Source organism: Borostomias antarcticus (genome assembly GCF_949987555.1).
Source record: "Borostomias antarcticus genome assembly, chromosome: 8".
Taxonomy (NCBI): Eukaryota; Metazoa; Chordata; class Actinopteri; order Stomiiformes; family Stomiidae; genus Borostomias; species Borostomias antarcticus.
The window spans coordinates 30,752,760-30,768,615 of record NC_140241.1 but is presented as its reverse complement, the minus strand read 5'-3'; the positions used below and the strand labels follow the sequence as shown (position 1 = coordinate 30,768,615).

General features: G+C 45.1%; 1 protein-coding gene across 1 annotated transcript; it reads left to right on the top strand.

Annotated features, from left to right (window-relative positions):
• Positions 1 to 809: 809 nt before the first annotated feature.
• LOC311311986 (DEP domain-containing protein 1B-like) lies at positions 810 to 11,588 on the top strand (the record flags this gene model as incomplete). Its single annotated transcript, XM_084441816.1, has 11 exons — positions 810 to 857; positions 2,462 to 2,727; positions 3,792 to 3,933; positions 4,571 to 4,698; positions 4,804 to 4,934; positions 5,317 to 5,364; positions 6,774 to 6,914; positions 7,242 to 7,408; positions 7,796 to 7,972; positions 10,107 to 10,292; positions 11,418 to 11,588. The coding sequence occupies 11 exons, from the start codon at positions 810 to 812 to the stop codon at positions 11,586 to 11,588; spliced, it is 1,605 nt and encodes a 534-aa protein (XP_084297942.1).
• Between the last annotated feature and the right edge of the window lie 4,268 nt (positions 11,589 to 15,856).

The window sequence follows — 15,856 nt, the reverse complement described above, 5'->3', positions numbered from 1 at the left end:
CCCTGGTCGGACGACCTCAGGGACTGGCTGGATGAGTGTAGGTGGATGAGGTCACAGGTGTAGGCGGGGGCTTGACCTCGGAGGGCTCTGTAGGTGACCACCAGGACCTTGAACTGGATCCTGACGTGCACTGGGAGCCAATGTAGGGAGGCAAGGATGGGGGTGACTTATTATGACTTATAAACTTATATACTGTGATATGGCATGACTTATTCTTTGACCTGGTGAGCAATCTAGCAGCAGCATTTGTTAAAACAGCCCTCTTCAGCCCTCCCAAAACATGTTCAAAGTGTAAACATTTTTTCCGGCTTCTCATGCAAGTAGCGGGCAGAAATAGTTTTAGATACAGTGTAAGTATGCAAATGCTTTTTGTTTAAATGTCTATAATGACTTGCTTTTTGTTTTAATGCTCTTAATTTGTCCTGCCTTTTGTTTTAAATGTCTATAATGTCTTGCTTTTTGTTTTAATGCTTTTAATGTCTCATGTAAAGCACCTTGAATTGCCCTATGGCTGAAATGTGCTATATAAATAAACTTGCCTGTAGGGTCAGACCACGCAGCTATGAGGGACTCTACAGCCAAAACTTCAAAACAAAAAGTTGTCTCAGGCCTTAGGAGGTTGTCACGTGACCAGTGGTCCCTCCAATCACATGTCTCGAATGTGACGCTCGAAATTCAAAGTTTGTTGTTAGCAGCTAGGCTAGGCTAGCTTCTCGGTTAGCTCCTCTGTCGCAATAAGGACAGTAGTCAACAACAACAAGCTAAAACATTCAGCTTCTAAACGGCGAAATTACATCGCAGCCACTGAGATGGAGGGCCAGATGATCGGGCCGGGACCATACAGGGCAACGAAGCTGGTGAGTTTGGTTCTTGTGTGTGATTGTGGTGGCTAACTTCATACTGCTAGTTAGGGACGTTACTAACAGTGCTAACCTAACCGGCCTTTAGCTAACTAACTGATTGATTGATTTTATTTATTTTTAAGACAGGGACAAGGTACAGTAGACATTTACCCTATAGAATAGGGAGAGATGCACTGTACAAGGTTATAGCTAGACAGCTCATTTCCACCCGCAGTCCCTGGGCAAATAAATATACAGTCTTATAATAGTGGGGCAAATAGTACACAGTAGGAAAGTTACATACATGCTGTAGAAGGAATACAAAAAAGTTATGTAGCAAAGATTTCACTCATTCCTATACCCACATCCCTATACCCACATCCCTATACCCTCATTCCTATACCCTCATCCCTATACCCACATCCCTATACCCTCATTCCTATACCCTCATCCCTATACCCTCATCCCTATACCCACATCCCTATACCCTCATTCCTATACCCTCATCCCTATACCCTCATCCCTATACCCACATCCCTATACCCTCATTCCTATACCCACATCCCAACCTCCAATACTTACTGCCAATACTTGGCACTGGAATCTGATTGCATCTTGAATCTTCTTGTATCTTGAATCTGATTGTATCTTGAATCTGATTGCATCTTGAATCTTGCACATCTCTGCACAGCCTAAGCATCCATTAGGTCGTGCCCTTGTTAAACACTTGTTATTCTGTAAGTATGATTGTACAGTTAATCTGTATTGCATTTATTGTACATTAGGCCTACTCATTGGCAAGACTGTGCAGTTAATGTTTACTTTTATTTATATTGTATTTGACAGTCTTTAACGGTAGTGTAGCCTAGTAAAACCAAAAACTCACACACACTTGTCTTCTTCACTCGCAGTCAAACATAATTTATTGGGACCAACGTTTCGTTACATGAGACCTTCATCGAGTTGTTTTACTACGGTTACTTCTTCCCATGGTCTTCTCCTTCCCATGGTCTTCTCCTTCCCATGGTCTTCTCCTTCCCATGGTCTTCTCCTTCCCATGGTCTTCTCCGAGCACCTGTTGACGTGTGCAAAGGGTTTGCTCTTATTGTACTAGTAAAACAGTCTTCTAGTTTATTGTCACCATAACTAGAAGAATAAGCCAGACCGTTTTCTTGGAACCAATTAAATTGCATTCCATGGCATCAAACTGCCTCAGGCAATAGGAAGTAAGATAAAGATTATCTATGAACACTGGGTCCCCAAATTGGTCGTAACTGTCTGAGAAACACGACAATATGCATCATATGTTTGCTAATACCTGGGAATCTCATAACAGAAACACCACTTATAGTCTTGCATGTTTATATTGTTTGTATAGACTCCCTTGGCATGTGGATTGTGTTACCTGCACCATGGTCATGGTGTGCAGACATCTTTGAATAGAACCTTTACATATCCCATTGGTTTTGTTTGATGAGAGAGAGGTTCTAACTCTCAATGAGCACTAAATCATTACAACGTTTACTGAATTCAGGCTATAATAAACTCCACCTACTAATTATTTTCATGTTTTGAAATCATGGTGTCATGCGTCAGAAATATCCCTCTCTGTCCTGCAGTGGAATGAGACCATCACGCTCTTCCGTGGAGGCATGCCATTGAGGAGACACTGGGCCCACTTCCGTAGCTACGACAACAGCTTCACCGGCTCCGAGGCTGTCGATTGGCTGCACGAGCTGCTGAGGCGGAACCATAACTTTGGACCTGAGGTGACTCGATACCAGTCCCTGCAGCTGCTCAGGAAGTTTCTGAAGAACCATGTCGTTGAAGACATCAAAGGACGCCACGGGAAAGAGGACTTTGAGGACAACGGTCAATTGTACAGGTGATGTCCTCCTGTTAGTGCATATTCATCAGGCCCAGTGACGTGCACAGATAGACACGAGGTGGTGCTAGAGCACCTGCCCTTTGCCCTCTGGACAAGGCAAGTGCCCTTTTGAAAGTTACTTTTTTTATTATTATTTTTTACAGAGTAGGCCTACTGTATGTGGCCCATGGTGACATCGATCAATTCTCTATTAAAAGCGTGTAATAATAATGCCCCAAAATGCGTTGTAATTTTACCAGCCCCCCCCCCCCCCCCCCGCACACACACGTGCCCGCGGCACACCAGGGCCCCTCCCCTCCCTCTCTTCCGTTAACGTCAACGGTAAACGCTAAAAGCGGACACAAACGGAGGGGCACTACTCCTCCACTGCCCTTTCCCCATCCAGAGTGGGGGCCTCTTCCCCAGCCAGGTAACACATAAACCAAACAAGTGTATTGTTCGCCTCCTAAGCCTCAGTTGCAAAACTATAACTTGCATTTATGTCTCTCTGTTGTGAAGTAAGTCTCATACAGCGCCAAACAGCTGAGCATAAATTAGCCGACTGCCCACCTGCTTAGACGCTAGTCATAATCAATAATGGATTTAACGTAATGATGACCACCACACGACCAATGTCAGTAGAATGTGTTGTTGGTACAGCATGTGAAGCTATCGGTATACTGAAGCTGAATATTTAGTATTATGTAGTAATCTTAACCAAGTCTCACGCCCCACCCCCCGGTAAACAACTCGCGCAACAATCAAAAAACAAATTATCTGTCAGCAAACCCCCCCCCCCGTCAACATCTCGCCGCACAAGGTGCCCTCATTTTCAGCACCTGCCCCCCAAAATGTCTGTGCATGCCACTGATCAGGCCTATATGCGATTCATGGTTTACTTGATTGTCCTCAAGGGGACAGGTTTCTAGGGCATGCATAACTGTCACTTATTGCTGCCCATCCCTTTTCTTCCAGTAAGTGGTGTGATTTTGAACAAAATGAATTTGAGTGCAGAGGAATGTGGTGGTGATACCCTAGCTGTGGGAACCCTGGATCAGACTTTCATTGCTCCGCCACCCCAGGTTTCCTCCCACGTCTCCCCTCAAGCTGGTGCCCCAGAGGCCGCCAGTGACGCAGGGTGGCGACCTGCCCAGGCTCATCCGCTGGGATGACTACGAGGAGCTGCCTCAGCAGGAGAACATCCCCATGAAGCCCCTGGTGCTGGTGAGACTGAGAGGAGGGCCTGGGCTAGATGGCCCCTCAATACACCATCATTCAGATAGAGAATTACAGAATTACCTCCTATATAACTGAAGAAACAGATGGTAATATAGATGATGTAGGCGCTCCAATTCCACAGCAATTTGGATATTAAACTACATCTGAGAGAGTGTGAGAGTGTGGCCTGGATTACACGAACGCGTATTTGCATGGCTACGTATTCGAACAGCGAAAACGATCCACGATTACACAGGCGACAACAACGATGCAACTACAACGCAGCTCCGGATTCTAGCCCGAATACGCAGCTCGGGCTGTATTCAAAGGCCTCCAGACTCAAGGGTTGTTTTTGCCTGGGTCGTGTAATTTCTAGGCGCAAACGGAGAAAAATGTATACTTTATTCTGCGAATACACATTAGTGTAATCAAGGCCTGAGTGTGCGGCGAGAGGAAAGTGTGCCTTTCTCCTCTTTCACACCACGTGTTGGAACTGGTGTGGTACAGTATACTTATATCAGCATGGGAAATGGCACATTTTTGGAAAATATGATTTTTTACACTGATTTGTTGAGGGAATCAGTTGTTTACATAACATTACACAGATTAGTATATTTAGTTGTCGGTTTGTTTTATTCACCAGAATTGTGAGTCCTGGAATAAGAGGCATAGCATAGCCATCGGGGAGGTGCCGGAGTGCAAGCTCATACGCAGGAGAGAGATCACACCCAAGCAGGTGGACCACATCTGGAAGTCAATGACAATAGCACAGTACGTACTACCTCCTACCCAACCTGTCATCTCAATGCTTGTATTCACAACCGTACCTACCATGGCACTGTACTTGTAATACCTCCCGACCTCCCGATCTGTCAGTTTGCAGAGGGTGCTGGGTTTGAAGACGATGGATGGAGTGCTGGACCCGAGGCATGTGAATGCAAAGCACATCGTTCACAATGTGTTCAGCGTCAACAAGACGGGGATCGTTGTATTGAAGAACAAAGCGGGTATGCCATTTAGTACTAGAGACTCTGTGTTCATTAAGCAAACTTTGAATACAGTGACATCAATGTTGACATTCTGCATAACTGCAATGGTAGAGATTGTCTGGATCTTGGAGTGAAGATTTTGGCATTATAATGGGCTCCAATATAAATGTAAATATGCAGTGATGGTGGATATGTCAGAAGACTGTTGTTGTTGTAACTTATTAACTGTTATAAGGTGGGTTATTTCGGTGCATAAAGTAAAATAAAATAAATAAAACTTGGATGGACAGGGAGCAAAAGCTGTTTACTGATCCACCATTCATTTGCATGCACTTTCTGTGCATATTGGACTTCAAACCTGTTTTTTCCTCCCCTGCCTCCTCTTTTTCTGCTTCACCAGAGGACATGCCCTATTGGGTTCTATCAGCTATGAAGTGCCTGGCCAACTGTGAGTATGAGTCATCCGCTTGACCTTCAACATCAAAATGTCAAATGTTAAAGGTGTCCTATTATGCTAATTTGTATCATAATAGGAATTTAATATCCCCAAAACATGTCTGAATATTTTTGCTGAAAATACCACTCATAATAAGCGTTCTAGCATGCCTCTATACCCCTCTGACCACCGAATCATATTGAGTGGATTGAACGCTTTTTCATATGCAAATGAGCTCAGCTAAGAGCAAGTGGGCAGGCTAGAGAACGAGGGCTGTTGACGGCGCTATGCTACCTCAAATACAGCTGGCTAGCCTGGACCATCCACACTCAATGCCACTGTGACAAATGTCATTGTCCTCTCTCCCTGACTAAACATGATAGCGTTAGTGCCCATGTTATTATCTCCATGGTTGCATGCTGTTACCTCTAGCTACGATCGCTAGCTAGACACCACCAGGCTATATGACACCATTCCACTACAAACAATAAAAGTTAGATTCTGTAGGCCGAGGGAAATCCAATGATGTCCATTTCTTAACATTTGATCATGTTTAATGACCACTCGATGAACTAGAAGTCTACTAACTTCATTCCACTAACGTTACTCTAACATATGATGAGACGAGCATCTGGGTTGAGGCAAATGGGGAGTTTGTTCAAGTTAGCTAGCTAGCGTTAGTACCATATGCAAACAAACACACAACATAATTACTTAAAGTTTCTGCACAATTTCCACGGACAGTTGGTATTACTCGATCATTCAGAAAGAGTTTATCTGAAAATCCTGCGTTGTACTGACCCAGGTTGGATAAGCAACCGGGCAAAAAATGGCTAGCACACACTGTCAGTGTTTTGCCAATTTCAGCAGGAACATTGCTATCAAAAATAAAATGTATCCACTTGGCTCTGCTGTCCTTTGAGCTTGGGAGACAACCTGTGCTGCTTAGTACATCCAAGAACAGAGCTTTTTCCATGCAAAGACATTATGCTAGCTAGCGGGGTCCCCGAACGTGACGTAGAGTGACACAGGAGATTTGAATGGCTTGCAGGGACTGACTTTTTTTCAAATGTTTTCATTTCGGCTGACCACAACAAAATGACTGGGTTGTTTCACTTCATACTTTGTGTGTTAGTAGGCCATCAGAGAGTCAAATGTACATGCAGAAACAATGAAAAAGCTAGTTTTGCAAACGTGGACCCCTGTAATCAGTCAACATCTTCACTCTCTGTGTTGCTAATAAGCTCAGTGCACTGTATGTAAACTTAGAGCTTCCTCATCACGATCCGACGAACTATAAACTCCATCTTGAATCTCCATTAGCCATCATGGCTATGGTGTTTGTGAAAATGTATTATTTCTGCCTGTATGTTTTTAAATGTGAAGTCACAGGGCCTGGCTCTCATCCTCCTATCTCCTAGGGCCCAACGGTAGTGAGAACAAGCATCCCGTGTACCCGGGCTTCGAGAGGGATGTCTTGAGGACGGTGGCCGAGTACTTCCAGAGACTGAAAGAGCCGCTTTTGACCTTCCACCTATACGACGTCTATGTCAACATTCTCAGTGAGTGGTGCATGACCTTATCTGTTGGGCAGTAAATGGGCGTTTCCATGTGTATGTGCTCATGTACAGCCAAGTACTGTCGGCGTGTGCGGTGCAATTTTTTATATTTTTGTATTGATGCACAAATGCGTTTGTCTTACTCGGTGTCACTGAAGGAACAGGAGTGTGTGTGTGGGGGGAGCAGGGGGGGGAGGGGTGAGAGTGTGTGAGTGTATGTGTGTGGGGGGGGGGTAAGGGGTGAGAGTGTTTGAGTGCGTGTGAGTGAGAGAGAACCTGTTCTTCCGTTCTTTCTCGCCAACCGTCCCGCGTGTCCCCTCCCCCCGCCAGGCCTGCTCCAGCAGCCGGACGCGGCGTCCGAGGCTCTCCAGGTGTGTTCTCTCCTCTTGCCTCCGGCCAACCGGCGCCGGCTCCAGCTGCTGCTGCGCCTCATGGCCAGGGTCTGCCACAACCCCGCCCTGCCGCCGCTCAACGACGCCATCGGCACACGCACCCTGGTACAGACGCCCCTCGCCTCTTCTCAAACAGCCCTCATCATGACTCTCCTCAGCCGGCATGGTTTAACTGACTCAAATTGAAAACGTTTTTAGCTTTTCCCCCTCCCACTGTGATTCCCCCCCCTGATCAGTTGGTGCACAGCGCCAGCTCAGACGTTTCTGTAGACCTACACACTGCTGGGCGTTTCACCCTACAGTTCATATCATTAACTCCCCAAAACAGCCTTCAGGTAAACCTGAAGTAGAACACCCTGACGTCTGAATGCTCTCTCCTGATCAACTGTCCACGTAGCATTTTTCTCTACTAGCTATCAAGGCCTTGTAAGTCCTATGGAAGCCTCCTCCCCGCCCACCTCTAACTGGACGGTGTTCCTCCTCCCTGGTCAGATGGTGCAAACGTTCGCGCGCTCCATCCTGGGATCCGCGGACGAGGCGGACCTGGACGAGCTGCTGGCCACCAAGCTGGTCACCTTCATGCTGGAGCACCAGGACAGCGTCCTGCGCGTACCCGACAACCTGCACCGCCATGTGGAGGAGCACCTCTCGCACCTCCGCAGAGTCCAGGTCAGACCGGATCCACACATCCTAGAAGGACGACACTAGTAACACAGTCTTACGATGATAAACTCATCATACTGACTATTTTCTTTCGAGACACTCAAAGGTTGTATGGCGTGTGATCTCCCTGAGCATGTATAGGAAGATGTACATTATTTATAGAGAAGAAATACTTTCTATGAAGACTTTTCCGTCAAACGGCAATTTAGCTGGTGGATATAGCCCATTTTGTGATATCAGTTGCTATAACTCAATCGTTATTCATTTTCATTTGCGAAAATACAGGTAGTTTCCTGACTTGGCATAGCTGATGTCGGGCTACATACAGCCTCAGCATCATACCATCAACATACAGCCTCACCATCATACCATCAACATACAGCCTCACCATCACACCATCAACATACAGCCTCACACCATCACATCATCAACATACAGCCTCACCATCATACCATCAACATACAGCCTCACCATCATACCATCAACATACAGCCTCACCATCATACCATCAACATACAGCCTCACCATCACACCATCAACATACAGCCTCACCATCACACCATCAACACACAGCCTCACCATCATACCATCAACACACAGCCTCACCATCATACCATCAACATACAGCCTCACCATCATACCATCAACATACAGCCTCACCATCATACCATCAACATACAGCCTCACCATCATACCATCAACATACAGCCTCACCATCATACCATCAACATACAGCCTCACCATCATACCATCAACATACAGCCTCACCATCACACCATCAACACACAGCCTCACCATCACACCATCAACATACAGCCTCACCATCAACATACAGCCTCACCATCATACCATCAACATACAGCCTCACCATCACACCATCAACATACAGCCTCACCATCACACCATCAACATACAGCCTCACCATCAACATACAGCCTCACCATCAACATACAGCCTCACCATCATACCATCAACATACAGCCTCACCATCACACCATCAACATACAGCCTCACCATCATACCATCAACATACAGCCTCACCATCATACCATCAACATACAGCCTCACCATCATACCATCAACATACAGCCTCACCATCATACCATCAACATACAGCCTCACCATCATACCATCAACATACAGCCTCACCATCATACCATCAACATACAGCCTCACCATCATACCATCAACATACAGCCTCACCATCATACCATCAACATACAGCCTCACCATCATACCATCAACATACAGCCTCTCCATCAACATACAGCCTCACCATCATACCATCAACATACAGCCTCACCATCATACCATCAACATACAGCCTCACCATCATACCATCAACATACAGCCTCACCATCATACCATCAACATACAGCCTCACCATCATACCATCAACATACAGCCTCACCATCATACCATCAACATACAGCCTCACCATCATACCATCAACATACAGCCTCACCATCATACCATCAACATACAGCCTCACCATCATACCATCAACATACAGCCTCACCATCATACCATCAACATACAGCCTCACCATCACACCATCAACACACAGCCTCACCATCATACCATCAACATACAGCCTCACCATCACACCATCAACATACAGCCTCACCATCACACCATCAACACACAGCCTCACCATCATACCATCAACATACAGCCTCACCATCATACCATCAACATACAGCCTCACCATCATACCATCAACATACAGCCTCACCATCATACCATCAACATACAGCCTCACCATCACACCATCAACATACAGCCTCACCATCATACCATCAACATACAGCCTCACCATCATACCATCAACATACAGCCTCACCATCACACCATCAACATACAGCCTCACCATCACACCATCAACATACAGCCTCACCATCACACCATCAACATACAGCCTCACCATCATACCATCAACATACAGCCTCACCATCATACCATCAACACACAGCCTCACCATCACACCATCAACACACAGCCTCACCATCATACCATCAACATACAGCCTCACCATCATACCATCAACATACAGCCTCACCATCATACCATCAACGGTGTCCCCTCACTTCCCCTCTTTAACTTTCTCTTCTTTTTTCCGTGTGGTTTTCCGTTCCCCCAGATCAAGTACCCGGGGGCGGACGCGGACTCCTCCGTGGCGTCTCCGGCGTACTGTAGGCAGATCAGCAAGGCGGAGTTTGAGAAGCAGAGGGCCTCAGGCTCCCAGGGTCCCCTGCAGGAGCTGCTGGAGGGCCTGGTTGCGGACCGAGAGCTTTCCGCCAAGGACAAGAGGAAGAGACTCAAACAGGTAACTGATGGGAGGAGGAGAGAAGAGGTAGCGTGGACATAAAAAAGGAAAGATGACCAGATTGTTGGAGTTAGTGAGAATGGCATACGGATGGGCAGAAGTCCCAGTGTTTAGATGCAACAATGAGTTGTAATTTGAAAAGAAAAGGTTAATTCACTCTGATGAGGACAGCCAGTGTGCACATAATGCAAGTGTGTGTTCATGACTTTTGTATGTGATGTGGCGCATCATTTTCTCCCGTGTGCTTTGTTGACCAACTGAGCTTTGAACTTTATTGTTGGTAGCCAATATCTAACCTGACGCGCAAGATGGTTTGTTCCACACAACCATCTGGGACAGCTTTGTTGGAAATCGTTTAGGAAAGGGCAGACACTTCCAAAAATACTTGGCAGGTGATGGTGAACCATCTGTCTATCACCGTCTATCGCAGCAGGCTGTATATATCTAATATATATATATATATATATATATATATTTATATATATATATCGCTTCTCGCTGTCTCCTTGGCTGATGAGCTAATGTCAGACTCCAGGAGTGATCTTTCACCACGTCTTATAACAAAAAACAACGTAATAATGCGAAGATTCGAATCAGCTGTTTTAACTCATCTCCGTCTACTGACTGAAGATTGTTGAATCGACTCCATGGGGACATAACAGGTCATCTCACAGCAGCAGCAGATGTAGTCACTATCTTCTTCTTTGTCGTTTGGGTAAGTTGCTTCGGTCTTCTCCTCCCAGGCTCGGGGCCGAGGGGCTATCATCCTTTTTACCACCCCGAGCCTGAGTGAGGGGGTCACTCGAGCTATATATCCAGCACACCTCCAGTAGCTGCGTCACCGTTCCGTCATCCACGACCGCCAGGCCACGCCTTCACTATGATCTTGCTGTATGGAGACCTCTATGGAAAGTCTCGCTCACTCATAACTCACCTCACCCTTTGTTGTCCTGCATATTCCTGTACCACAGTGCTTTACACTTTCATTCCAGACAGTGAAGGTGATGGGTATTATCATCTGTAAACACCTTTTCATGATGGTTCTACCCCATCTTTATATCGGCAGAGGTCAAAATCTGCCTTTGATCTCATAGGGCATAACTTACCCATCTGCCCCTCCCTCAGTTCCAGAAGTCTTACCCAGAGATTTATCGCCGGCGCTTCCCCACGGCAGAGAGCGAGGCCGCCGCCCTGCCTGAGAAAGAGAAAGGCCCGCGACTGAAACCTCAACTCATGTTCCTCGCCCTGAAGAAACCCCTCCAGCCTTTCCAGAGGAGCTGGAGCTTCAGAGCATGAACCCCTTCTTCCTCTCCACGTACCCCCTCTCCTGCTGCTCATGGCTGGCCTGTGTGGGGCAGCTGGGAGGGAACGAGGAGTTTGGGACGGCCGTGTACGTGGCTCCTTTCTGCTGCCGACTTCCTGCCGCTGTGGGTCAGGATTCACTGAGGTTAGGTGATGGTAATGGCTTGGAAACTTTTGACCATTTCACTTACTGTAGAGAAAACTACTGTTAAAAATATTTATATTTCAAGAAAGGCAGCTTGTGGTATAAGTCAACTGGAATAATCTATTTAGGGTATTATGATAAAAGTGAGTCATGTTTAACATGGGTTCATTTATTTTTCCAGAAATGGCCACTACGGGTAGAAAGGAAATTTTGTGTCATTGTGTTTTATCCTGAAATGACAACCTTCTCAAAGCACTGTTATTTTCAATTTAGATACATTTCAGTTATATTTCAATTGGATAACATTACGGTACTGGAATGGAATGAAATCCATTTTGTTTGTTGTTTGTTGGCAAACCTTATCTACTACACTAGTCTAGGCATTTGTTAGTTATTAATTTTACTTTAGAGAGGTACACTTCTAATTTGTGTTTTATTTGTTTTCATGGTGTATGAGGCATTTCATAAGGATTTGGTGATTTGGTGGAAATCATGGTACTGTATTTCAGTAATTAAAATTGTCATTCAAAGAAAGTATTTTTATATGTTGTAAAATCATAACTACATCAGTGAAAATATGTATTTGAACACACTGGAACATATTCTTGAGCAATGACACAAGTGCCAGTTGAGTGTAATTTTTGTCATATATAATATGTATATAAGAAACTGATTCCTCCCAAGGTCACATAGTGTCTTTTACGGTAACGTTTATGTTTTGTCCTATTTTCTCTTTATTCTGTTTTCTCTCATTTTCTCTCTTGAGCTGTCACCTCTTTTCTGACTTAATCAACATTTGTTTTAATGATACATTTAGCACTGGATGAATTGTATATTCTGTCACTTCATTACTTTATTACTATTAATAATAATAGATTAGCTAAATGCTGGAGTTCAGTTTAATCTAAATGGACTGATTGCTGGAGTTGTAACTGTTACACACACTTACTATAATATATATATATATGTATGTAAGTGGCTGCTCATATCCCTTTGCTGGAATAAAGAATAATATGAGAAATCCCAAAAATGTTTTGCCTATTTTATTATGTTGACTGAAGTCTTGTTGCTAGTGTAATGTCATCTTCTCCACAAGGTGGTAGTGTTGCCTTAGTATTGACAATTTAATTTACTTCTATTTGTTCTTTGCCAGAGTGATGGGAGCTCTTTAGAGGGAGGCTGGTGAACAGCATGCCAACACCTTTGTTAAGAACAAACACCAACTTTTTTTTTTATTAATACCAATTTAAAGAATCATGATGATGTTGAGTTGGCATTTTGAGAAAGCTGGCCTTAATTATTATCTCTGTAAGAATACTAATCCATACTTCTCCCCCTTCCTATATACATGTGAGTTCCATTCTAAAATGGTCTGGCTTTGTGTACTCAGAGTGAAACATGAAACCAGACTCCCACTCATGCCTCGTCAGACAACAGTGTTTTGGGGGCTGCAGTGTGCAAAGGCAGTTAAATGCAGTGTTACGCAAGGGGACCAGAGGGGTCTAACCTCACAGTGCTATAACCCAATCAGACTAGCTAATGCACATGAACCCATCAATGTGCAAGTTCTCTGGTTTGGCATTTGTTCAATTTAAAGGCGTAGTTCACCGAAATAAAATCAGGGAATACCTTTTTGTCAAACAAAAATGTGCTTACCGGTATAGCTCACAAAGACCATTTATCGTTGATAAAACGTTTTTGCAACGTTGGACAAATTGGCATTTTTTCCTTAGCGAGGTGCTTTGCATTGACTTTGGGTATGTGTGTCTTTATTGTTTTTATACTCTGCTGTCTCAGAAAAACATGCTGATTTATTTATTCATTCCACCTGGCTGAGGACCAGGCAGGCAGCAGTTCATCACTGTGTTTATGGGATCTGGCTCATACTCCAAACTAAAGCTGGTGCTCTGTCCGCTCCGCCCGCCCCAGATCCATGGCAGCTTACCACAGGCAGCTAGAGAGACAGGCAGCTAGAGAGACAGGCAGCTAGAGAGACAGGCAGCTCGAGAGACAGGCAGGCACCCACACGGTCTGACTCAATGCTCTTTACTCCCCGTTTCAACCTAGTCAAACAACATCTCTCACTGTAAAAGCAGCTAAACGTGTTCATGAAGATGATCATTTTTGCCAGTGTTCATACTGCTTGTGACGCCTTCCCATAATGCCATGTGACAAATTAGCAGTCTTTCCATCCATATGTAGTAAATGTGGATCTGTAGTACAGTTTTATTTTCCTGTGGCAGGTATTGTGGACTGATGTTCCCAGTATGCTCTGTTAGTCCCCAGTATGACAGACAGGAATCTCCTACTACATTGATGATACTATGATGTGATTATAGCTTATAGTTTATGTTATAGTTTATAGTTTATGTTATAGTTTATAGTCTATGTTGTTCCGTACTGCCCCTGTTTGCACTTTAATTTCGTTGTACATCTGCTTTGCCCAAGTATAATGACAATAAAACTGAATTGAATTGAATTGAATTTGCGATTAAATTATTGAACTGAATCGATCGTTAGAATTTTCAAAACTAAACGTAAACTTTTCAGAGGATGGAAAAGCATTTTAAATGGCTTTCCGTTACAATTGCTGCCACTCTGACATACTGCTACCCTTCCAGAATCTTCCATTCATTCAGGCTCCCTGTCACAGTTCAGAACTCCTGTACAGCAAACATCATCACTTCCCAAGCACCATTAGGCCTACTACACACTAGTACACTACACAAACCTACAGTAAGTCCACAGAGGAACCACTAGACTGTATAAGGCAATTACAACAACATTCCTGTGTGGCTAAGATCTTGTGACCTTTCCATTTCAGGAGTGTATTTTGGCAGACGTGTCAATGTCACAAAGAATGCCTCTTTCAAATCTTTCATGCTTCCATGTCGCTGTTTTATCAAGTAGATCTATGCAGCCTGGTTCAGTTAGGCTATGGATAGTATGTACATGCACTGTACCGTATGACATTCAGTGACTTAGTTAGTATTCCACAGTCAAGGAAAGATATCTTTCTTGCTCGAGAAAAAGTAATCAAAGTACCTCCATGATAGAAGGGATATGCTAGTGTAATTACCGCTAATCTCTTCATAACACTCCTGCCCAAGGTGTGCTAGGTAGATCAGGATCAACAGCTTCCGTCATCTTATCGATCAGACGTGACGTCAGAATATCATATCTCCACATCCTCTTTCAAACCAACCTTGTGGTTGATTGACTTTACTCAGCGCAGGACCTTGGCAGAACACACAGGAGTAAATATGTGGCAGTAGCTCTCGTATTTGCTTTGGCTTCACGCTGCTCCTTTGTGTGCCACACAAAGGCTAAGAGCAACACCCACAGGAGGCTGGGAGGGCAGTCGCTGTGTTGACTTTGGGTCCAGTGACTGGCTCTCTGCCGCACTGGCCTCACACTGAGACCGGTACTGTCCAGTACCGCACACTGACCACTGACCAGAAGGCAAGCATGTAAACCTGCTTCGAGTCATCAAAGTGACTTGATCTACGGTCCATCTCCCGTGTCAGAACCCGGCCTGCTCCTGTGGGATGATTGGTTTGATGCGGGCGTAGATGAGACGTTCGAGGATCTTGAAGGGGATACATAGCAGAGAGATGGGGCGGTAACTCTTGGGGTCCACTTCATGCTTGTTCAGCTTAGGGATCACGACAACTAGGGCTCTTCTCCAGATTTTGGGGATCTTGAATTGGCGCAAGCAGGAAGAGAGGAACGCTCTTAACCAGGACTTCAAGGCAAGCGCAGCATGGAGTATAAGCTCTGGGCAGATAGAATCAGGCCCTGGAGATTTCCCATGCTGGAGGGCAGCAGCGAACCCCTCCTGTGTGAATTCACCGGAGATGTTGCCGCCGCTAGGAATTGTGGGCTTCCCAAGGTCAGACACTTCTGCCACGAGACGTGACGATTCGTGGTCTTTGCCCTCGTATGTCCCACTTTTCACAGATTGTGATGTGATTGTGTTTGATGGGGCAGTGACAGGGAGACTGCCTCGACCTACCAGGGAGGTTGTCTTGAGAAACACTTCCTGTTGGGGGTGAGGTGGCTCAGGCGTATCCATAGAGCTACAGCCCCCCAGTGGGATCTGACCTGGGATCTGACC